This window comes from Oncorhynchus masou, chromosome 5 (genome assembly GCF_036934945.1).
Source record: "Oncorhynchus masou masou isolate Uvic2021 chromosome 5, UVic_Omas_1.1, whole genome shotgun sequence".
Taxonomy (NCBI): domain Eukaryota; kingdom Metazoa; phylum Chordata; class Actinopteri; order Salmoniformes; family Salmonidae; genus Oncorhynchus; species Oncorhynchus masou.
The window spans coordinates 72,250,252-72,275,375 of NC_088216.1; the positions used below are offsets into that span (position 1 = coordinate 72,250,252).

Sequence of the window (25,124 nt, forward strand, 5' to 3'; positions counted from 1 at the left end):
GTATGCAAAACACAACAAAAAAACTCCTCACTCTCCCTTCTTCTGAAATGACTCTAATGCATTTTCTTATCAATGCGATTCAAAGTTCAAATCAAGATGCGGATGCATCTTGGAGCAGTGAGCGTGGGCCTCAAAAATAATGAGGGAAACAAATTCTGGTGGACCGGATTCAAGCATCATCAATTTACACCTTCAATCCGACATTTCAGCTAAAGCCTTCTGCCATTGACGTCAGTCCCAGTCATTGTCAGAGTTGTCTGACTTCTTTTACACCCCCTGATCTCTTCAATCCCCACTGTGAATCTGAGGCATCTTCACAACAAGCAGAATTAGACACTATTATGCTTGTTAGGGTAACCAGCAGAGTAAGAAGGGAAAATGGATGAATAGAATTAGCCTATTATACACCTATTACACTAGAACAATGGGCTCTCCAACCCTGTTCCTGGAGAGCTACCGTCCTGTAGGTTTTCGCTACAACCATAATCTAGCGCATCTGATTCTAATAATTAGCTAGTTGATAAGATGAATCAGGTTAGTTACAACTGGAATTGGATTGAAAACCTATAAGAGGGTAGCTCTCCAGGAACAGGGTTAGAGAGTCCTGCACTAACTTTGGGCAGAAGGTAGCCTAGTGGTTAGAGCGTTGGGCCAGTAACCAAAAGGTTGCTAGATCAAATCCCTGAGCTGACAAAGGTAAAAAAATCTGTCGTTCTGCCTCTGAACAAGGCAGTGTTCCTAGGCCATCATTGTAAATAAGAAAAAATAATTGTTCTTAACGGTCTTTCCTAGTTAAATAAAAAATAAATGAACATATTTTGAAGTGTATGTCACGTGAGAGGCATTTGACAAAATGTTGTTGTTTTTTTTGGCAGAAATGCCTTCTGGAACAGGTGCACTTTCATGTGCCTTAATAACAAGCTTGTATGCCATCTGTAAATATGAATAAAATAGTTCAATTGTTAAATTACGAGCCTAGTTGGTTTAGACTCAGAAAATGACTTCCTGCTAGCCATGATTGGCTGAGATAATGGATGGGTCGGACATGCCGAGAGATGAGTTCGGATTGGTCTGCAATGTAGCATGCTTCTCTTTATAACATGAGCTGCTCAGTATGTGTAGATAATCCTTGCTACCGTGACTTTTTTGAAAGATATACCATTAGCCATGAAGAACGGCAAAAGTGTTGCTACTGCTAGTCGTATGGGTTGGGATTATGGATTCATTGTTTAGCTAGCTAGCTAAAAACTCCACTAAAACAGATGACTACATGATCCATCAAGTTAGCCAGATGTGTCTGGGGAGGATTACAGCAATCTATTGTACATATCTAGATAATAGTGACTCATTCTTTCACATGACCCATCAATTTAGACAAGTGTCTCTGGGTAAGCATCATCTAATAAATTATACAGTATATGTATCTGGACAATTTCTATTTTTGATATAGTGTGTGTTTACCAGAGACAGTAATGTGAAGAACAACATGACCTGCACCAAAGTCAGATTAGGATATAGGCCAAGGACAAGATAAAGTGTTTTCCTTGTCCAAGATGGCATGTATGTTTTTGTCCCGTTTTTGTCCCTTGTAAATATTCAGCTTTTTTTGCTTTTCTATATACATATATTTCAATCTCTTTTTTTCATTTTCGAATAAAATATACTTTCCTGCAACCCGCCTCACCCAACGTGGTATGGATCTGCAATTCTTTTGTTGTTGACCTTATAACTGGACCCTCCAACAGAAGCTAGCCTTCAGAGGCTAGCCAGCTAATTAGCTACTATCTATTTAGTCATTGTTAGTCACTGCTAGCAGTCTTTACCTTTAGCACAGTCACCAGCTGCTTTAGCCCGGATAATATCGGTCTGTCTGCACAGTGTGATGTCAGCCTTAAGCATATTGGACTGCTTTTTTCCCCCACTACATCACCGGATTCCTGCCGCATACCCTGGGCCATTACACCGGATCATCGCAACTAGCTAGCTGCTACCGAGTGGCTGCCGTGGCTAACGTTCTTGTCCAGAAGCAAGCACCAGTTAGCCTCAAGCGAGGCCCATTCCCATTCCCCCGGATAGGAAACGTAGTACACCAACTACAATACCTCTCTTACCAATTGGCCTGGACCCTTTGTCGACAAGAAGCCCTGCCGATCCAAAACGACTGGTCTGCTGACGTAATTCGGCCGATGTGCTCTCAACCGGCCTCTGACTCGTTGATGTCGGTGAGGGCCCAGCTAATAGCCCCGGCCTGCTAACTCTCTGAGCGCCGTGTCTCCCAATGGGCTAGCATAGTAACGACTGCCAAGCGGCTCCCGGTTCCGTTTATTGCTGCTTATTGGACCCTATGATCACTCGGCTACACAGCCAATGCCTACTGGACTGTTCATTTACACGGCACTTCATTTTGTTTATCTGTCAGCCCCAGCCTCGAACTCAGGCTCTGTGTGTAGCTAACTGACCCTCTCTGCCCATTCATCACCATTTAACCATTTACCCATGTTGTCTTAGCTGTTTACCCGTTGTTGTCTTAGCCCTCCCAATCAACACCTGTGATTGTTTTATGCCTCCCTCTAATGTCAATATGCCTTGTATACTGTTGTTTAGGGTAGCTCTCATTGTTTTGTTTTACTGCGGAGCCCCTAGTCCCGCTCTACATGCCTCGGTTAGCTCCCTTGCCCCACCCCCTACAGATGCGGAGACCGCAACTAGCTTAACTGGCACTTCCAGAGATGCAGCCTCTCTCATCGTCCCTCAATGGCTAGGTTTACCTCCACTGTACTCGCACCCTACCATGCCCTTGTCTGTGCAATATTCCCTGAATCTATCCTACCACACCCAGAAGTCTGCTCCATTTAGACTCTGTTCCGAACGCACTAGACGACCAGTTCGTTTAGCCTGAATCCGTACCCTTATCCTACTCCTTCTCTGTTTCTCTGGTGATGTAGAGGTTAAACCAGGTCCTGTGTGTCCCCAGGCACTCATTTGTTGACTTCTATAACCGGAAAAGCCTTGGGTTCATGCATGTTAACATCAGAAGCCTACTCCATAAGTTTGCTTTATTCACTGATTTAGCACCCTCCGCCAACCTTGATGTCCTAGCCATGTCTGAATCCTGGCTTAGGAAGGCCACCAAAAATTCAGAAATTTCCATCCCCAATTACATTTTCCGTCAAGACAGAACTGCTAAAGAGGGCAGAGTTGCAATCTACTGTAGAGATAGCCTGTAGAGTTCTGTCCTACAATCCAGGTCTATGCCCAAACTATTCGAGCTACAACTTTTAAAAATCCATCTCTCCAGAAATAAGTCTCTCACTGTTGCCGCTTATTATAGACCCCCCTCAGCTCCCAGCTGTTCCCTGGACACCATATGTGAATTGATTTATCATCAGAGTTTGAGGTGACCTAAATTGGGATATGTTTAATACACCGGCCGTCCTACAAGCTAAGCTAGATGCCCTCAATCTAACAAGGAACCTACCAGGTACAACCCCAAATCCATAAACATGGGCAACATCATAGATATCTTCCTGAACAACTTGCCCTCTAAAAACACCTCTGCTGTTTTCAACCAGGATCTCAGCGATCACTGCCTCATTGCCTGCGTCTGTTATGGGTCCGCTGTCAAACGACCGCACCTCATCACTGTCAAACGCTCCCTAAAACATTTCTGCGAGCAGGCCTTTCTAATCGACCTGGCCTGGGTATCCTGGAGGGATATTGACCTAATCTTGTAGGTAGAGGATGCCTGGTTGCTCTTTAAAAGTGCTTTCCTCACCATCTTAAATAAGCATGCCCCTTTCAAAAAATGTAGAACTAACAACAGATATAGCCTTTGGTTCACTCCAGACTTTACTGCCCTTGACCAGCACAAAAACATCCTGTGGCGCACTGCACTAGCTTCGAATAGTCCCCGCGATATGCAACTTTTCAGGAAAGTCAGGAACCAATATACACAATCAGTTAGGAAAGCAAAGGCTAGCTTTTTCAAACAGAAATTTGCATCCTGCAGCACTAATTCCCAAAAGCACCTCCTCTCAGCTGCCCATTGTACTGAGGCTAGGAAACACTGTCACCACCGATAAATCCATGATAATCGAGAATTTCAATAAGCATTTCTCTACAGTATACCACGCTTTCCACCTGGCTACCCCAACACCGGACAACAGCTCTGCACCCCCCACAGCAACTGGCCAAAGCCCCCTTCCCCGCGTCTCCTTCCCCCAAATCCAGACAGCTGATGTCCCGAAAGACCAGCAGAATCTGGATCCCAACAATTCAGCTGGGCTAGAGAATCTGGACCCTCTCTTCCTAAAATTTTCCACCCCATTGTCCAAACCCCTAATACTAGTCTGTTCAACCTCTCTTTCATATCATCTGAGATTCCTACAGATTTGATAGTGGCCGCGGTCATCCCCCTCTTCAAAGGGGGAGACACTCTAGACCCAAACTGTTACAGACCTATATCCATCCTGCCCTGCCTTTCTATAGTCTTCAAAAGCCAAGTGAACAAACAGATCACCGACCATCTCGAATCCCACCGTACCTTCACCGTAATCCGGTTTCCGAGCTGTTCACGGGTGAACCTCATCCATGCTCAAGGTCCTAAACAATATCATAACAACCATCGATAAAAAACAGTACTGTGCAGAAGTCTTCACCAACCTGACCAAGGCTTTCAGCTCTGTCAATCACCGTATTCTTATCGGCAGACTGAACAGCCTTGGTTTCTCTAATGACTGCCTCGCCTGGTTAACTAAATGCTTTTCAGCTAGAGTTAAGTGTGTCAAATCGGAGGGCCTGTTGTCCGGACCTCTGGCAGTCTCTATGGGAGTGCCACAGGGTTCAATTCTCGGGTTAACTCTTTTCTCTGTCTATATCAATGATGTCGCTCTTGCTGCGGGTGATTCTTTGATCCAACTCTACGCAGACAACACGGCAGGGTAGCCTAGTGGTTAGAGCGTTGGACTAGTAATATAATAATAATATATCCCATTTGAGATGCTTTTGACAAGGTACAAGTTTGCTGGTTCTGCCCCTGAACAGGCAGTTAACCCACTGTTCCTAGGCCATCATTGAAAATAAGCGAATTTGCTCTAACTGAGCCACACAGGACTAGTAAAATAAAGGTTGAAAGTTCGAATCCCTGAAAACAAGGTAAATTCTGTATACATCTGCCCCTTTGAACAGGCAGTTAACCCACTGTTCCAAATAAGCCATCAATGAAAATAAAATTTGTTCTCCAACTGACTTAAATGCTAGTAAAATAAAGGTAAAATTTAAAAAAAAAATGTAAAAAAAAATTAAATTCTGCATCACTACTCTGGCCCTTCTGACTTAGACACTGTGGTATAAAACCTCCAAATGAGCTTCAATGCCATACAACACTCCTTCCAAACTCCAACTGCTCTTAAATGCAAAATTAAAACTAAATGCATGCTCTTCAACCGATTGCCTCCTTCACTCATGCTGCTGAACATCACTACTCTGGACAATTTTGTCAATTACAAAATTTTGTCAATTACAAAATAGCCTCTAACACCCTACTCAGCAAATTGGATGTTGTCTATCACAGTGCCATCTGTTTTGTCACCAAAGCCCCATATACTACCCAGCATTGTGACCTGTACGCTCTTGTTGGCTGGTCCTCGCTACATATAGGTATTCCAAACCCACTGGCTCCAGGTCATCTATAAGTCTTTTCTCGGTAAAGCTCCGGTAAAACTCCAAACTGTAACCTGTGCCTGCAACCTGGTTCAGGTTGTCAGTCAACCTACCAGGGTAGTTACAAACAGCACAGGAATTAAATCATCAACATGTATTAATCACATTTTTGCTAACGCTGCAGATATTTGATTTAACCTCTCTGGGCAACCCGACGCGCTAGCGTCCCACCTTGCCAACAATAAATGCAAATGCGCTACGCCAAATGCTAATAGCACTCATTAAAACTCAAACGTTCATTAAAACACACATGCAGGCTACTCAATTCAAGCTACACTCGTTGTGAATCTAGCCAACAAGTCAGATTTTTAAAATGCTTTTCGGTCGAAAGCATGAGAAGCTATTATCTGATAGCATGCAACACCCCGAAATACCTGAAGGGGACGTAAACAAAAGAATTAGCGTAGCCGGTGCTACACAAAACGTAGAAATAAAATATAAAACATTCATTACCTTTGACGAGCTTCTTTATTGGCACTCCTATATGTCCCATAAACATCACAATTGGGTCTTTTTTCGATTAAATCGGTCCTTGTATACCCAAAATGTCCATTTATGAAGACTGTGTGATCCAGGAAAAACACCGTTTCTAAACATTATTTTTTTAAATTAAAAAAGTTGCCTATAAACTTTGACAAAACACTTCAATCTACTTCTGTAATCCAACTTTAGGTATTAGTAAACTTTAATAAACGATCAAATTGATCACGGAGCGATCTGTATTCAATAGGAGCAAGTTTGGAAAACGTAGTCCACTTTCCCCCTTCCTTTTCTTCCTGCTGTGTACCCGACGAGAGGATGTGCCTATTACTCATATGACCAAGGATTTACCTGCATAGAAATCACAACACTGGCGACATCATGTGGAAGCTGTAGGAACTGTAAGCCGGTCGATATCTATTATACCTTGCAATAGACAATACAGAGACTGGCGGATTGATTTTTTCTTCGTCGATTTTGTGATCAGGTTTCCTTGCGATTTTGACCACGAAACACGTTCTGTTATAGTCACAGACATCATTTAACCAGTTTTAGAAACTTCAGAGTGTTTCCTATCCACACATACTAATCATATGCATATACTATATTCCTGGCATGAGTAGCAGGACGTTGAAATGTTGCGTGATTTTTAACAGAATGTTGAAAAAAGTAGCCCGATCTCTAACAGGTTTTAAAGCAGTATCCAAATCCATAGGATGTTTTCATCACAATATAATAGTCATATCTAGGAAAACCAAAGTTCCAAAGGCTGGGTCTAATATAGTGTATAAGAGGTCATACAAGAAGTTTTGTAGCGATTCATATATTGATGATGTAAAGAATATTTGCTGGTCTGTGGTGTGTAAGCAGCGGCAGGTAGTCTAGTGGTTAGGGAATTGGACCAGTAACCGAAAGCGAGATCGAATCCCGAGCTGACAAGAATCTGTCCTTTTGACCCTGAACAAGGCAGCTAACCCACGTTCCTAGGCTGTCATTGTAAATAAGAATATGTTCCTAAACTTGACTCGTTAAATAAATAGGGGAGCAACCAGACGCTGCACTTAACGCATTTATGAAACTACTTATTCCTGTTACTAATAAGCACGCACCCATTAAGAAAATGAAGGTAAAACTGTTGATTCCCCTTGGATTGATGAGGAATTGAAAAATGGTATAGTTGAGAGGAATGAGGCAAAAGGTATGTCAAATGAGTCTGGCAGCCCAACTGATTTTGCAAACATAATGCAAATTAAGAAATCATGTGACTAAACGAAATAAAAATAAAAATCAACTACACTATGAAACAAAGATAAATTATATAAAGAATGTGTCATGACGTTGGCCTGGGGGTAGATTTACGACAGTCTTAAATACCTCTTCCCCCCTTTTTCCTCTCTCTACCCTACTGAGGTTACATTTGCAAAACCCTTGGTTAACATAGAGATTCTGGGAACATCAGAAGGTGGGGGTAAATTAACTATATTCTGGTAATGCGACCAATTTAACATATGTGTAGGTACTTAATGAATATAATGTCAGTTCGGTTGTCATTTGAGACATTCTCATCAATCATAAGATGACAAACTCTACAGTGGAAAGTCTACACATCAGAGTTATCGGATTCACATGGAATTGTTCTTCAATTTAAATGTTTGAATATGAAATTATTTGTGATGGGATGAAATGTGATTTTAGCTTCTAAAATGTGAGATTTGGGTTTTCATAAGATGGGGCTCTGCTCCATCAGTGGTCCGCCCCTGTAAAAGGACATGGGCTATAAAACATTTCAAACACGCCCTCCTATCCCTTCCTAAAAAAGCCCTTGATGACAATATAACCTCCTGTTCCGAGGATGTAGGACGACGGTCCGATATCAGAATGGTTCAGATAATAACTACAGAACAAAGCCAACATCAGCGTGAGCTTTGGTTGCGAATGGGACGTTTCCTTTATGACGTAATTTGTAATCAAGTTATGATTTAATTATGTGTATGTGTAATTCTGTGTGATTATTTATTTACTAAATACCTAACTAAACACAATTTTGTATTCCTTACTCAAATTGTTAGCCAGGGTTCGTGCAGAAAACCAAGAATTTACATCTTTCAGATGAGACTGAATTAAGATGATGATTGATATTGACTGCGATTGGTGTGAAATATTACTAGGTCTTTAAGAGTTTATTCAGAAGATAACAGCTTTATAAATATTATTTTGTGGTGCCCGACTCTCTAGTTAACCTGTTGAAACTCTAGGGGCGCAATTTCATTTTTGGATGAAAAACGTTCCCGTTTTAAACAAGATATTTTGTTACAAAAAGATTATGCATATAATTGGTAGCTTTGGAAAGAAAACACTCTGACGTTTCCAGAACTGCAAAGATATTTTCTGTGCGTGCCCTAGAACGTGAGCTTCAGGCAAAACCAAGATGAGACGGCATCCAGGAAATGAGCAGGATTTTTGAGGCTCTGTTTTCCATTGTCTCCTTATATGGCTGTGAATGCGAGAGGAGTAAGTCTGCCCTTTCTGTCGTTTCCCCAAGGTGTCTGCAGCATTGTGACGTATTTGTAGGCATATCATTGGAAGATTGACCATAAGAGACCACATTAACCAGGTGTCCGCCCGGTGTCCAGAAATTGGTGCGCAAAAGTCAGCTGCCAGTATTTTTCCATGGAATTTAGAGAAGAATGCAGGCTTCCACGAACGATATATCAATGAAGAGATATGTGAAAAAACACCTTGAGGATTGATTCCAAACAACTTTGCCATGTTTCGTCGATATTATGGAGTTAATTCGGAAAAAGTTTGACGTTGTAGGTGACTGAATTTTCGGTTCGTTTATGATAGCCAAATGTGATGTACAAAACGGAGCAATTTCTCCTACACACAGACGCTTTCAGGAAAAACTGCGCATTTGGTATGTAACTGAGAGTCTCCTCATTGAAAACATCCGAAGCTCTTCAAAGGTAAATGATTTTATTTATTTGGTTATCTGGTTTTTGTGAAAGTGTTGTGTGCTAAATGCTACTCAAAATGCTAAGCTAGCTTAGCATACTCTTACACAAATTAGTCAATTGCTATGGTTCAAAAGCATATTTTGAAAATCTGAGATGACAGTGTTGTTAAGAAAAGGCTAAGCTTGAGAGCAGGCGCATTATTTTCATTTTATTTGCGATTTTCAGAAATCGTTAACGTTGCGTTATGCTAATGAGCCTGAGGCTTTAGTCACGATCCCGGATCCGGGATGGGGAGTTTCAACAGGTTAATTACATTTACATGATCAGCTCATTCAGATAATATTAATTACAGAGAAATAATTTTATAGAATAGCATGTCATATCACTTAATCCGGCATAGCCAAAGACACGACAAATGATAGTAAAAAGCTTAGGGGCACTTTAAATACAATTTTGGGAAAAAAAGCCAACTCGGCTCCTTCATTCATTGAATCAGATGGCTCATTCATCACAAAGCCCACTGATATTGCAAACTACTTTAATTACTTTTTCATTGGCAAGATAAGCAAACTTAGAGATAACATGCCAGCAACAAACGCTGACACAATACATCCAAGTATATTGGACCAAATTATGAAAGACAACAATTGTACTTTTGAATTCCGTAAAGTCAGTGTGGAAGAGGTGAAACATTTTTTTGTTTTCCATCAACAATGACAAGCCATCGGGGTCTGAAAATCTTGATGGAAAATTACTGAGGATAATAGAAGACGATATTGCCACATCTTCAATTTAAGCCTACTAGAGAACGTGTGCCCTCAGGCCTTGAGGGAAGCTAAAGTCATTCCGCTACCCAAGAATAGTAAAGCCCCTTCACTGGCTCAAGTAGCCGACCAATTCAGCCTGTTACCAACCCTTAGTAAACTTCAGGAAAAAAAATGTGTTTGACCAGATACAATGCTATTTTACAGTAAAACAATTGACAACATAATTTCAGCATGCTTATAGGAAAGGACACTCAACACGCACAGCACTTACACAAATGACTGATGATTGGCTGAGAGAAATTGATGATAAAATGATTGTGGGGGCTGTCTTGTTAGACTTCAGTGCAACTTTTGACATTATTGATCATAGTCTGCTGCTGGAAAAATGTATGTTTTATGGCTTTACACCCCCTGCTATAATGTGTTTTAAGACTTACTTGTCTAACAGAACACAGACGGTGTTCTTTAATGGAAGCCTTTAAAATATAATCCAGTTGAAATCAGGAATTCCCCAGGGTAGCTGTTTAGGCCCCTTGCTTTTTTCAATTTTTACTAACAACATGCCACTGACTTTGAGTAAAGCCAGAGTTTATGTGTATGTGGATGACTCAACACTATACACGCCAGCTAATACAGTGACTGAAATGACTGCAACACTCAACAAAGAGCTGGAGTTAGTTTCAGAGTGGGTGGCCAGGAATAAGTTAGCCCTAAACATTTCTAAAACTAAAAGCATTGTATTTGGAACAAAACACTCACTACACCCTAAACCCCAACTAAATCTTGTAATAAATCATGTGGAAATTGAGCAAGTTGAGATGACTAAACTGCTTGGAGTAACACTAGATTGTAAACTGTCATGGTCAAAGCATATTGATGCAGTAGTAGCTAAGATGGGGATAAGTCTGTCTATAATAAAGTGATACTCTGCCTTCTTAACAACACTATCAGCAAAGCAGGTCCTACAGGCCCTAGTTTTGTCGCACCTGGACTACTGTTCAGTCGTGTGGTCAGGTGCCACAAAAAAGTACTTTGGAAAATTGCAATTGGCTCAGAATAGGGCAGCACGGCTGGCCCTTGGGTGTACACAGAGAGATAATATTAATAGCATGCATGTCAATCTCTCCTGGCTCAAAGTGGAGGGGAGATTGACTTCATCACTACTTTTATTTATGAGAGGTATTGACATGTTGAATGCACCGAGCTGTCTTTCTAAACTACATGCAAAGCCCACAAGACATGCCACAATAGGTCTCTTCACAGTCCCCAAGTCCAGAAAAGACTATGGGAGGCACACAGTACTACATGACTACATGGAACTCTATTCCACATCAAGTAACTGATGCAAGCAGTAAAATTAGATTTTTTAAAACACAGATCAAAATCACCTTATGGAACAGTAGGGACTGTGAAGCAACACAAACATTGGCACAGACACATGCATACACACACACACACACACACACACGATAACATACGCACTATACATACACATGGATTTAGTACTGTCGATATGTGGTAGTGGTGGAGTATGGGCCTGAGGGCACACCTTGTGTTGTGAAATCTGTGAATGTATTGTAATGTATAAACTGCCTTAATTTTGCTGGACCCCAGGAAGAGTAGCTGCTGCTTTGGCAGCAACTAATGGGGATCCATAATGAATACAAATACAATACAACTGGACAGTTTTAGCGTTTTAGGAAACTATCTCTTGTCATATACCCATAATGTTCCCACAACCTTAAGACATGTTTTGGGAGCCTTTGAAGAACAGAAGAAATGTGTTCTGGGAACAGTCTTGTAAAATAAACATGGTTGAATTATCCACACAACTGTATAGTGTTTTTGTTTTGGAACATATGTTCTGTGATCTCCCCACAATGTTCCCACCAGACTGTTCCCACAACCTAATGAAACATTCTGTGAACCTTTAAAGAACAGGTGAAATGGGTTCTCGGAACCTTTCTTGCAACATCAGGTGAAAGTTTTACACAAACATTCTATAATTATCAGCACGACTGGACAGTTTTGTGTTATGGGAACATTTACCACAACCGAATAAATGTTCTAGGAACTATCCCAGAACCAATTTTGGTTTGCTAGGATGGCTGCTTTCGGGGATTAACACATTTCATGCCAATGGAACATTGTCTGGATCTTAATTCTCCATGCCAATGGAACATTGTCTGGATCTTAATTCTCTATTCACAAAGCTTACAGATGTGATAATACTTTGGAGAGATTCAATGGTCACGAAGGCAGGGATTACAAAACACAATGCCACTGCTTTGGGACAGCTGCCAATTAATGGTAGAAAAATCTGGCCAGCCATAGCAATCAACTCTCCTCGACTCAGGACCCACATATCTCTAGGTTGAGTTAATTTAGATTAGTAGATGGTGGACTGGGCCATCTGCAGCAAAGCAGTGGAGGAGGACCTTTAAAAAGTCTACAATGTATTGGCGCTTATGTGGTTTTCTGTTTCTGAACATGTTTTTAGATTTATTCTCACCATGGAACAGAGATATTTTACTGCATGCCAAAATCTCTCTATCTAGTATAGGAGCTGACCCTCATTCTGAGGATACACATTTGATCAAAGCTCAGATATGTGAGCGCTTCTGATGAAGTCATGCAGAACTGCCAACTCACTGTCAGAGATCTATTTATTACCACATACCTGCCTATCTTGATGTGTATCATCAATAATCTCCTTTATAATAAGCTGTTTTGGCTGGTGCTTTACAAGTTATAAGATATCTAGGTCATAATACGCGTAGTAGTCTAGTCGTACCCTGATCATCTCAGCGACGTAGCTCTCTGGTCCTGTGTACTCTGTGGAGTCCTTCACCTTGACCAGCACTATGAAAAACAGGTAGTGCCACATGTTGTGCTCCACCTTGATGTGCTCTTCAAATGTCACCGTCTTGTTGTCAAACTTGTCCCTTTCTAGGCCTGCACACGAAGGGACACACAAAAACAAATTGTCAAACACATGCCGGAACATAAATGCATGGCAGTTACTTAATCGGTAAACAAACAAATGCATGTGTGGCAATAATGAGCCATTCATTATCAGTCTGGTGATTGTCTGTGATGACTTTAGTCATGACAACTATAGCATGGGGAGGTTCTGTCATTGGAGAGAAGGATACAATACACTTCAGAGGGAGAATAGAATACGGTCTTAAAGCTGGTTCTTAATGTCTTACATTTGTATTTTACTTGCCCATTGATCCTACTTCATCCCACGGGGCCTGTCATACGTAAAATGCATGAAAAAGAAAATGTATAGGCTAAAGTAACTAAGGCTACATTAACTAATAGCTTGTGTATGCCGATGTGATACCGTTCATTTCCATTGTGTTGCACTTTGGGAGGAGTGTTTCATGGCTGAGTGAGTGTATCACACTAACATGGTCAAGAACCTGCATGGTAACAGGAGGAAGTTACTCCTCCGCATCGCATCATCCATGACTAACCACTCTGGTTCTGGGAAGAGGAGGTGTTGTGATGTCTATGCTGCTAAACGGAGCAAAAACAGCCCCCATTCTACCACGGGCCAGCTGTGAGGCATGCAACAGTATAAACTAGGTGGTTTGAACCCTGAATGCTGATTGGCTGACAGCCGTGGTATATCAGACCGTATACTACGGGTATGACAAAACATTTATTTTTACTGCTCTAATACCTTGGTAACCAGTTCATATTAGAAATAAGGCACTTCGGGGGGGTGTGATATATGGCCAATATACCACGGCTAAGGACTTTATCCAGGCAATCCACTTTGCGTCATGCAAAAGAACAGCCCTTTGCCGTGGTATATTGGCCATATATACCACACCTCCTCAGACCTTATTGCTTAAGTAACAGGCTCAGACAGACTTACAGTGCAGTCTCAGGTTAGACCACTCATATGTTCATCCTCATCCAACACTCGCTGGACTGCACCACAAGCCTAGTGTTAAATAGCACTACTTTTCATAGACTCTAAAGACCAAATCCACTAGTCATTCCAACCCCAGCTCAAATTGCAGCTACCATCATGATAGCTCAGCATCAGCCACTGAACACTCGCGGGGGACACAGGCCAGAAGAGCCCAGTCAGACCCAGGTAGGGCCACTCACCACAGATGAAGCATGTTGTCTTCAGGACTTCCTCCTTTTTCTGTTTCTCACTCCTGAGGTCAGCAAAGGTGTCGATGATGACTCCGAAGATGAGGTTGAGGACGATGATGATGACGAGGAAGAAGAAAAGTAGGTCATATATCACCCTGCCAGCAAATAGAGGCTCCTAGCAAATACATGAGAGAAAGGAACAGGAATTTGATAACATATACCTGTACATTTCAACAAGTCAACTATCAAAAGACAACTGCAGCTATAAAACATAACTGCAGCAAAATTGTTCCCTGTTGATTAGCAATAATTGAGATTGAGGTGAAGCTAAACTGTGTTGGTTTCTTCCTCTTTCTGGACCTGTGGGAAATGTAAATGGATTGATGGTATTCAACATGGGCATTTGCATACCTCTTTGGATGGTTTCCGCAGAACATCCCCCACACCACCTCCACTCCTCAGGCCGTGACTCAGGACAGTGACGATACACATGAGGAGGGAGTCACACGACCGCTCCTTGTCCTCAATCACCACCGCCGACGGCTGGGTGGCTATGGCAGCTACAGAGGGACATCAGGGACATTGTGTAAATCCACAACAAATCCAATCCTCTAACTCACATCTACATTTCTCATATACAATACCTCATGGCAAATTCTGTCTTGAGGGGGGGGGGGGGGACACGGCGATTTAGTGAATTAGGACAATGTTGTGCAAACAAAAGCTTAACATCTCACTCCAAATAAGCCTGCAAATCAACCCTACCACAGCCTGCTTCTTCCCAGCACAGGAGCCACTGAAAATACCAGTGTAACCCTCCGAAACAGTTCTCACAAAACAACAGGTCACCAGACTAGTGTCATTAATTTGGGCCTACATGAGGTTTGAACCCAGACACCGTCAGGCCTGACAAGTTCCAGAAAAGTTTGGGTCAGCATATTAAGGCAGCATTGAGGTCATCTTTAATTTGGGAGATTTTTCTAAAGAAGTCAACAGTGTCTGTTCGAATGCCAGGATCCCAATGAGCTGCTCCCGGCACCCTCTCAGAGCGAACCCGTCCTGTGCCTGATGGCAATTAATCCCTAACCTCTCCTCCAACCTCCCTCTGGATCCTGGTCCTCCAGTAGCAGACACACACGGCAAGGCCAAAACCCCTGTGAGCTTCCCCCAACCCAGCAAAACCCAGCCAGGCCTAAAACCCTGTGCGCTTCCCCCAGCCCAGCCAAACCCAGCCAGGCCTAAACCCCTGTGAGCTTCCCCCAGCCCAGCCAAACCCAGCCAGGCCGAAAACCCTGTGAGCTTCCCCCAGCCCAGCCAAACCCAGCCAGGCCTAAACCCCTATGAGCTTCCCCCAGCCCAGCCAAACCCAGCCAGGCCGAAAACACTGTGAGCTTCCCCAGCCCAGCCAAACCCAGCCAGGCCTAAACCCCTGTGAGCTTCCCCCAGCCCAGCCAAACCCAGCCAGGCCGAAAACCCTGCGAGCTTCCCCCAGCCCAGCCAAACCCAGCCAGGCCTAAACCCCTGTGCGCTTTCCCTAGCACAGCCAGGCCTAAACCCCTGTGAGCTTTCCCTAGCCCAGCCAAACCCAGCCAGGCATAAACCCCTGTGCGCTTTCCCTAGCACAGCCAGGCCTAATCCCCTGTGTGCTTCCCCCAGCCCAGCCAAACCCAGCCAGGCCTAAAACCCTGTGCGCTTCCCCCAGCCCAGCCAAACCCAGCCAGGCATAAACCCCTGTGCGCTTTCCCTAGCACAGCCAGGCCTAATCCCCTGTGTGCTTCCCCCAGCCCAGCCAAACCCAGCCAGGCCTGAAACCCTGTGCGCTTCCCCCAGCCCAGCCAAACCCAGCCAGGCATAAACCCCTATGCTTTCCCTAGCCCAGCCAAACCCAGCCAGGCCTAAACCCCTGGGTCTGTCAGTTGTCTTTTCCTAATGAGCCCTCCCTAGCAAGCTAGTTTATGCTTGTTGCTAGAAATTTCAGCGTGAATTTGAAACTTGGAAGAAAGTTGGAACTTGGGAGTTGAGAATCATTCAGTTTTTATCAGACTACAAAATCAACAAATGTGCTTCAGCTGCCCGTCACCCTGGCCTGAAATTAGCTCCACTATCTATCCTTCCCTCTAAGTTACCTCAAGACAGCAGTGCTCGGCACGCGGGACTCGGGAGCAAGGACACTGTACCATGTGTTAAGTTGCAGGTTTGCAGCGCAAACTCTTGCCATTGAGCAGCAGTAGACTGTATCACCGTGCCATCAAGATGTTTACTACCATTACAAGTTATTTGTTGTGTAGGCTGCTCAAAATATAATGGAGTATGGAAGAAATTGGCAACATCAACTACCACCAGCGACGTGATACAGCTGCCCGGTGAAGCAATTGCTGCCCAGTGGGAAGCACCTCACAACACCGTTGCATTGGTCATTCACACCGGCTTGTCGTAACGTTAGCTAATTGGCATGTTGCCAGCATAAACTAGCTACCTGGGAACGAAAGGCTTATCAGGACGACTGACTGAACAGAATCCATCGACTCTCCGCTGCACAACATATGTTATCAATTTGGGCACCAGGAGTGTCAGTATAGCCTCTCCCAGCCCAGCCAAACCCAGCCAGGCCCAACCAAGGCCTAACCCCATGACTGCCTCATAGTACAGATTTCCGTCTGAGTGGAATTGTGGGAAGCGTCTTCTCTGGGGGAGGACTGACTCAGGTGGTCTGTGAGGACACAGGAGAACCCCTTGACAGACATGCAAGGCTGTGCGCACACACATATACCCACACTTTTCCTGGAGCACATACCATCCATAACAGCTTCTGTGGAGCAGTTCTCCCCGCTGTCCTTCCGACACACTCCTGCTGACAGAAAATCTCCCACCATACTGGCTCCACTCTCTGCCATACAGGAAAACAAAAGGTCAGGAGGAACACTCGTGCCTTTGTTGGCTCAATATTGTCTATTGTAACGGAGGGACCCTATTTGGCCTTGCAGAGTTATTTCACAGCAGGAAATCTGGTGTAAGTAATTTTAAAATGTGACAATCAGAATGGGGAGGATAGACAGAAGATATTGTTCTGTTTGGGAACCCCTAAGTGTCATAGTGCCTGCTCTTTGACCTTACCTAGTGTTTTATTAGGTATCCTGTCAATATTGAGGAGGAAGTCATCTTGGAAGAAGATGTAGCCAACGATGGAGAAGAGGTAGACCAGGATGAGAGCCAGCACGGCAGTCAGCAGGATGGAGCGGCCATTACGGGTTACACTCTTGATCACGTTCAGCAGCGTCTCCTCCCTGTACACCAGGTCAAAGAGCTACAGGAGAAACAAACACAGCTTAGTGGGAGACAGGGGAGGGTGAGTGTGTGTGTGTGTGTGTGTGTGTGTGTGTGTGTGTGTGTGTGTGTGTGTGTGTGTGTGTGTGTGTGTGTGTGTGTGTGTGTGTGTGTGTGTGTGTGTGTGTGTGTGCGTGTGTGCGTGCGTGAGTGAGTGAGATACAATGTCCCAGTCCCATACAACCAGTTGGGTTCTCAGTACATTGTGCAGATAGGAATAAAGAACTCTCCAGGAAGAAGAAAGGCGGAGGTGTATGTTTCATGATTAACTACTCATGGTGTGATTGTGGTAATGTACAGGAACTCAAGTTCTTTTGTTCACCCGACCTAGAATACCTCACAATCAAATGCAGACCGCATTATTTCCCGAGAGAATTCTGTTCGGTCATCGTCAAAGGGTGTATATTCCCCCTCAATCCGATACCACGACGGCTCGCAAGGAAGTACACTGGACTATGTGTATATCCTGAGGCCACAATTATTGAAGCTGGGGACTTCAATAAAGCAAATCTGTAGTTCTACGAACACATTGCCTGCAGTACTCGCGGTTCAACAACTTTGGGACATTGTTCTCCCTTCCGGGATGGCTACAAGGCCCAGTTTAGTTATGCCCTGTGTAAGGCAATAAAACAGACAAAACATCAGTACAGACACAAAGCGGAGTTGCAATCAACGGCTCAGACACGAGACATATGTGGCAGGGATACAAAGGGAAAACCAGCAAGGTCGCGGACACCAACATCTTGCTCCTGGACAAGCGAAACACATTCTTCGCCTGCTTTGAGGATAACACAGTGCTACTGACGCGGGCCACTCCCGAGAACTCTTATTCTCCGTGGCTAAAGTAAGACATTTAAACATGTTAACACTCGCAAGGCTGCCGGCCCAGACGGCATCCTTAGACGCGTCCTCAGAGCATGCGCAGACCAGTTGGCTGTTTACGGATATATTCAATCTCTCCCAATCCCAGTCTGCTGCCCCCACTTGCATCAAGATGTCTACCATTGTTCCTGTACCCAAGAAAGTGAAGGTAACTAAAATACATTATTATCGCCCCATAGTACTCACAGCTGACATCATGTAGTGTTTTGACAGGCTAGTTAAGAATCATATCACCTCCACCTTACCTGGCACCCTAGACCCACTGCAATTTGCATTCCACCTCAAAACATCCACAGATGACGCAATCGCCATCGCACTGCCCTATCCCATTTGGACAAAAGGAATACTTGTAAGAATGTAAGAATGCTGTTCATTAACTAGAGCTCAGCCTACAACATCATAGTACCCTCCAAGTTCATCATTAAGCTCTGGGCCCTGTGTCTGAGCCCCGCCCTGTGCAACTGGGTCATGGACTTCCTGACCGGTCGCCCCCAGGTGGTAAAGGTAGGTAACAAAACCTCCACTATGCTGATTCTCAACACAGGGGCCCCACAAGGGTGCATCCTCAGCCACCTCCTGAACTCCCTGTTCACCCATGACTGCATGGCCGTGCACGCCTCCAACTCAATCATCAAGTTTGCAGACGACACAACAGAGGTAGGTTTGATTACCAACAATGACGAGACGGCCTACAGGGAGGACATGGGGGCCATGGTGGAGAGTCGCCAACAAAACGAAGGAGCTGATTGTGGCTGATCAACGTAACCGTATTGCTTTCGTCCCCCTCCTCGCCTCTAACAGGGCTCGAACCAGGGGCCCTCTGCACACATCAACAACTGCCTCCCATGAAGCATCCGTTACCCATCGCGCCACAAAAGCCAAGTGAAACAACTACTTCAAGTCTCAGAGTGAGTGACGTCACCGACTGGTGCGCACTCAGCTAACTAGCTAGCCATTTCACACCGGTTACACTAAGACCCCCAGAAAATTTTACAGAAGCACCATGGAGAGCATCCTGTCGGGATGTATCACAACTTGGTACGGCAATTGCACTGTCCGTAACCGTAGGGCTCTCCAGTGGGTGGTGCAGTCTGCCAACATATCACCGGGGGCACACTGCCAGCCCCCCAGGACACATACAGCACCCGGTGTCACAGGAAGGACAAAAAGATCATCAAGGACCTCAGCCACCCAAGCAACGTCCTGTTTACCCCACTATCATCCAGAAGGCAAGGTCAGTACAGGTGCATCAAAGCTGGGGCGAGAAACTGAAAAAGAGCTTCTATCCCAAGGCCATCAGACTGTTAAATAGCCATCACTAGCCGGCCTCCACCCAGTACCTTGCCCTGAACTTAGTTCCTAGCCGGCTACCACCTGGTTACTAAACCCTGCACCTTAGAGGCTGCTGCCCTACAATTGAAGTCGGAAGTTTACATACACTTAGATTGGAGTCATTGAAACACGTTTTTCAACCACTCCACAAATTTCTTGTTAACAAACTGTAGTTTTGCAAGTTGATTAGGACATCAACGTTGTGCATGACACAAGTAATCTTTCCAACAATTGTTTACAGACAGATTATTTCACTTACAAATGGAATGGTTCAAAAATAAACATATCCAGGTGTTAGAATGGCCAAGTCAAAGTCCAGACCTGAATCCAATCGAGAATCTGTGGAAAGAACTGAAAACTGCTGTTCACAAATGCTCTCCATCCAACCTCACTGAGCTCGAGCTGTTTTGCAAGGAGGAATGGGAAAAAAATTCAGTCTCTCGATGTGCAAAACTGATAGAGACATACCCCAAGCGACTTACAGCTGTAATCACAGCAAAAGGTGGCGCTACAAAGTATTAACTTAAGGGGGCTGAATAATTTTGCACGCCCAATTTTTCAGTTTTTGATTTGTTAAAAAAGTTTGAAAAATCCAATAAATGTCGTTCCACTTCATGATTGTGTCCCACTTGTTGTTGATTCTTCACAAAAATACAGTTTTATATCTTTATGTTTGAAGCCTGAAATGTGGCAAAAGGTTGCAAAGTTCAAGGGGGCCGAATACTTTCGCAAGGCACTGTATTTCTTCACTGTTGGAGCTAGGAACACAAGCATTTTGCTACACCCTTAATTAATAACATCTGCTAAATATGTGTATGCAACCAATCAAATTTGAATTGATTTGAGAGAATGAGCGAGAAGGCGAGTGAGTGAGAGTACAGTTTTTACCAGCAGACTGTAGAAGAAAACATGGACGAAGACACCCAGACTACAGATGATCAGGTAGAGGAGGTGGTAGAGAAACTCTACATCCATGATCATGGCCTTGTAGCCCCGCGTGAACGTCCCCCTGTTCCCCACAAAACTCATCAAGAAGATCATCTTATTGCCCACCTGAGGAACAGTGGAAAACATTGAAGGATTGAGTCAAAGAGCAAAACCTTGCCATGTTCATTTAAAAATACATACTTGCATCTGTAACAACTAAGTAAAGATATTCAGAACCTATAAAGCACAGCAGACTAAGACTCAACACATTTTTGTTATTTTACAGAGACTGGCATATACGTGAAAAATTGCTCCTGGAAAAGTTGACATCACTCCAAAAAACTTGATGTGCAAGAAGCATTGGTCATGCATCCATCCATCCAACAACAACAACAACAAATAATAATGTTTTATTGTCACACTGGATAGGTACAATGAGTGTTCATTTGGTCTGGTTGACACAAGAGCGCCCACAGCTCTGTGGAATCCCACAGTGACATACGACGCACTTCACCTCACATACAGGTCAGGCAAGGACACTGGATAAGGTATTTGAGGGCACAAGAGCTACTGTGACAGGACCATGTGACCACAAACCTTCCCAGTCACAGAGACACACACGCACACACACGCACACGCACTCACTCACTCACTCACTCACTCACTCACTCACTCACTCACTCGCGCACTCTCACTCGCGCACTCTCACTCGCGCACTCTCACTCGCGCACTCACTCACTCACTCACTCACTCACTCACTCACTCACTCACTCACTCACTCACTCACTCACTCACTCACTCACGTTAAAGGCCCCTAGCAGGAAGAGGGTGGGCTCCAGGCCTACAGAGAAGATGAGCCGGAGGATGGTGGAGGCGATGAGGACCCGGACGCCGTGGGGCTGGGGCAGGATGATGACGATCGCCAGGGACACCAGCATGGCGATCCACAGCAGGGCTGACAGGTGACCATCCAGAGTACCTGGAAGAAGGAGGGGGAGAGGAGAGAGGTGAGAAGGGGGGTTAAAGGTAGAGATGGGGCGTGGATAGTGTTGTCCATACAAGATTCCTACATGGAATATTCATACAGTGACACATAGGCCTACGGTAGATACAGTTAAAGATATGTTTATATTGAATGTTGAATCAAAAGACAAAAGCAGCCAACATTACAAGCGTCATCCAACTGCTGTAATGATAGATGGCAACGCATTGGGTCGTATTAACAAGCAAACAATCTGTTCTAGACCTCCAGTGCGGGACATCCCTCTGCAGTAATTTAACCTGTTGGACATGCTCAGGCAAAATATCTCCTCGGGGAGATGAGGCAGAGCTCTAGAACTTCACAATGCTGCCGGTTACAACAGAGGTGAAAGTGTGACACATCAGAATGTTGTGGTTCAGTGAAGCTTTAAAATGAGCTTAACTGGCACTAACTTGGTGGCTAAGTCCCAGCTCTGTCTGTGCAAAACAAAGACAAAGTCAGTCGGATAACTGTGTTTGTGCATGTGTGTCAAGACGAAAACAATATCGTCGGTTTTGCCGTATTCACTTCTAGGCCCCAGCCAGAGGCCAGTTTTGTCCCCTCTTCTCCTCTCTGCAGAGATCACATGACAGGTGCATGTTACATTACTGGGGCAGCTAAAAATACACCTGGCTCCTGAGAAATTCATGAGGGATGGTCTGGGAGTGATCCCAGGTCTGCCGGCTGACAGCCCGCCAGGGAGCTGGACTCCACAGCCAAGCCCAGGAATGTTTTATAGGAGAGTGCATCTGCCGAGCTCTGGGCAAAGCTCAATTCTGTTAACTCACAGGACCTTTAGAGAAACCACCTTTCAGAGACACAGTATTACAGGTGTTATTTCTCACTAATCTAATCCTATTATTCCTACTTTTTGTTCACCTATCTCTACACCTGCATAATGTAAGCCTTTGCATTTCTCCTGCTCTCAAAAATATATTTCAATAAAAGCTTAGTTTATTATCTAAATGTCACACTTCCACACAATATATTTAGGAAGTATTGCTAAAAAAGTTGTAAAAGTCTACTAGGCCACTGAAGTTCACTTCTATTTTACAAGCAGCTAGATTGAACATTAACAACGAGCAGCATGAGAGCTGGCATACATCCAGACATATATCAGTATGGACCAATCAGTTGTATAGGCGTTTAAGATTTAATATGAGCAATAATGATATGCAAGTCATGATGGCTGGCTACATTGTTAAGCTGACATCATTTCCCCCATTGCACACCAGCAGACGTGCCCTGAGCCCTACAGTTTGATTCTGATGCTATGCTCGATCGCTAGCTCGCACACACGCACACACAGACACACAGACACAGACACACACAGACACACAGACACACACAAAAGGGACTGCACTGCTTGACCCCAGTTAGACAGAACAATGTAAAGTTTATGCGAGTCACAATGTGGGTCTTCTCTCTGTAACTGTCTTGGAACAATAGAGGCCTTAATGACTGGGGTTGTGGTTTACACACCACCACAGACTAACACTGCCCTCAGGCATGGAGAGGAGAGGCGAGAGAGGGAGAGAGCAATATAAAGAATGAGTACGACTTGTATTGTGTATTCATCTTTTTCTTTATGTCCACAGAAATATAGATTTCCAAGCACATTCTAATTTCTTCTACTTTGTTGCTGTTTATTGGACATTAATTATTTGACGAGAGTGTTGTGAATGATCTAAGAGCTGAGAGGGACCCACCCCAGTCCTTATCGGTTAGATGTCACTTTTCAAGGTAGACCAAACACTGCAGTCTGCGTTCTGGGCATTATGGTTCCTGCCATGCTCAGGGTAACCAGATCACATGGAGGCAACACATAGTACACACACACAGCCTAATTTACAAACAATAGAGACAGATACTGTACATGGCAGTGGATCCTGACTCAAGGCTCATCAGTGTCAGCGTGAAGACAGGAATCTGGTGACAGGTTCATTAAGTGGGTGTGTGTGTGTTAACTTAAGCTCAAACCCTGTATCAATAATCAGCTCATGGCCTGTATCCACAAAGCATCTCAGAAAAGGTCCTAGCAATCCTGTTAAAACCTGTTATAAGACTAAATAAACTCCCAGCTCAGAGCAGATTTTAGGATGATTTTAAGACACTGCCCAGACAGGTACTAGGTACTAGGTAGCCTAGCAGTTTGAGGAGTTGGGCCACTAACCAAATGGTTGCTGGGTTGAATACCCAAGTCAACACGGTGAAAAATATGTTGATGTGCTCTTGAGCAAAGCACTTAGCCATAATTTGCTCCAAGGGTACTGTACTACTATGGCTGACCCTGTAAAACAACATATTCACTGCACCTATCAGGTGTATGTGACAATAAAACATTTTTTATTTGATATTTCTACCGCAAAGGAAAAATTGTGATTACACTCAGGGTTTCAACTTACTGTTAGAGTCAGAATAGTAGAATTTGACATTTGGTTGTGCATCAGCAGTTTTTCTCTTGTTTTGTCAGTCACTGACAGTCACAATTAACCATGTAGGCTAATAATTATTAGATTTGTAAATTTGTCAGTTATCTAAACTTTTGCTAATCATGACTGAAAATGCAACATTTTATCTCAGCCAATGGCAAAATGTGTAGGACTGCAGAAAACCTTTAAAACTTTTCTCTGCCATGAAGGCTAGAGCCACCCTAATAGCAACACACTGGTCACTTCCATTTAACAACTCTAAATCACTTTGGCACAGTAGGCATCAAGTCACTAAACGTCTAAATAAGCATGTGTATTGTAAATTACTGTTGACATGTAAAGTACGGCAAAGTAGAATCACAATAACTTCATAAAATACTAAAAGAAAAGGGGTGAACAAGTTTTCGCTCCATTCACCTTCCCAAACAGCTTGTGGTTGTGTGTATTATGCATTGTAATGCAGCTCCCATCTCATTAATGGTCGCTGTGTGTCATTCATTCAAATATCCTGTTTTGTAACAGTCACACATGTAGAATAAACAGAGAACCTGATGCAACAGAGCCTCTTCAATCTCAGGAGGCTAAAGAAATGTGTCTTGTCACCTAAAACCCTCACACATTTTTACAGATGCACAATTGAAAGCATCCTGTCGGGCTGTATAACCGCCTGGTACGGCAACTGCAATGCCCGCAAACGCAAGGCTCTCCAGAGGGTGGTGCGGTCTGGAACACTAGTCACTTTAATGTCTACATATCTGGCATTACTCATCTCATATATATATATATATATATATATATATATATATATATATATATATATATATATATATATATATATATATATATATATATATATATATATATATATATATATATATATACACACTGTATTCTATACTATTCTACACTATCTTAGTCACTTAATGTTTACATACCTGGCCTTACTCTTCTCATGTGTATATACTGTTTTCTATATTATTCTACGGCATCTCTTTCACATAATAATGCTGACATATCTTGCATTACTCATCTCATATGTTCAGTTGAAGTCGGAAGTTTACATACACTTAGGTTGGAGTCATTAAAACTCGTTTTTCAACCACTCCACAAATTTCTTGTTAACATAGTAGTTTTGGTAAGTCGGTTAGGACATCTACTTTTT

General features: G+C 43.6%; 1 protein-coding gene across 2 annotated transcripts in view; it reads right to left on the reverse strand.

The window, feature by feature from the left end:
* LOC135540212 (inositol 1,4,5-trisphosphate receptor type 1-like) overlaps window positions 1–25,124 on the reverse strand; it is a 149,072-nt gene that overhangs the window by 14,360 nt on the left and 109,588 nt on the right. For both annotated transcript variants that reach the window (XM_064966700.1, XM_064966699.1), the window contains 7 exons: window positions 21,313–21,488; window positions 20,471–20,635; window positions 17,159–17,348; window positions 16,839–16,931; window positions 14,456–14,604; window positions 14,054–14,219; window positions 12,720–12,880 (listed from right to left, as the gene is read on the reverse strand). In XM_064966700.1, the coding sequence (XP_064822772.1) occupies window positions 12,720–12,880; window positions 14,054–14,219; window positions 14,456–14,604; window positions 16,839–16,931; window positions 17,159–17,348; window positions 20,471–20,635; window positions 21,313–21,488 (1,100 nt within the window). The remainder of the gene's footprint in view (window positions 1–12,719; window positions 12,881–14,053; window positions 14,220–14,455; window positions 14,605–16,838; window positions 16,932–17,158; window positions 17,349–20,470; window positions 20,636–21,312; window positions 21,489–25,124) is intronic.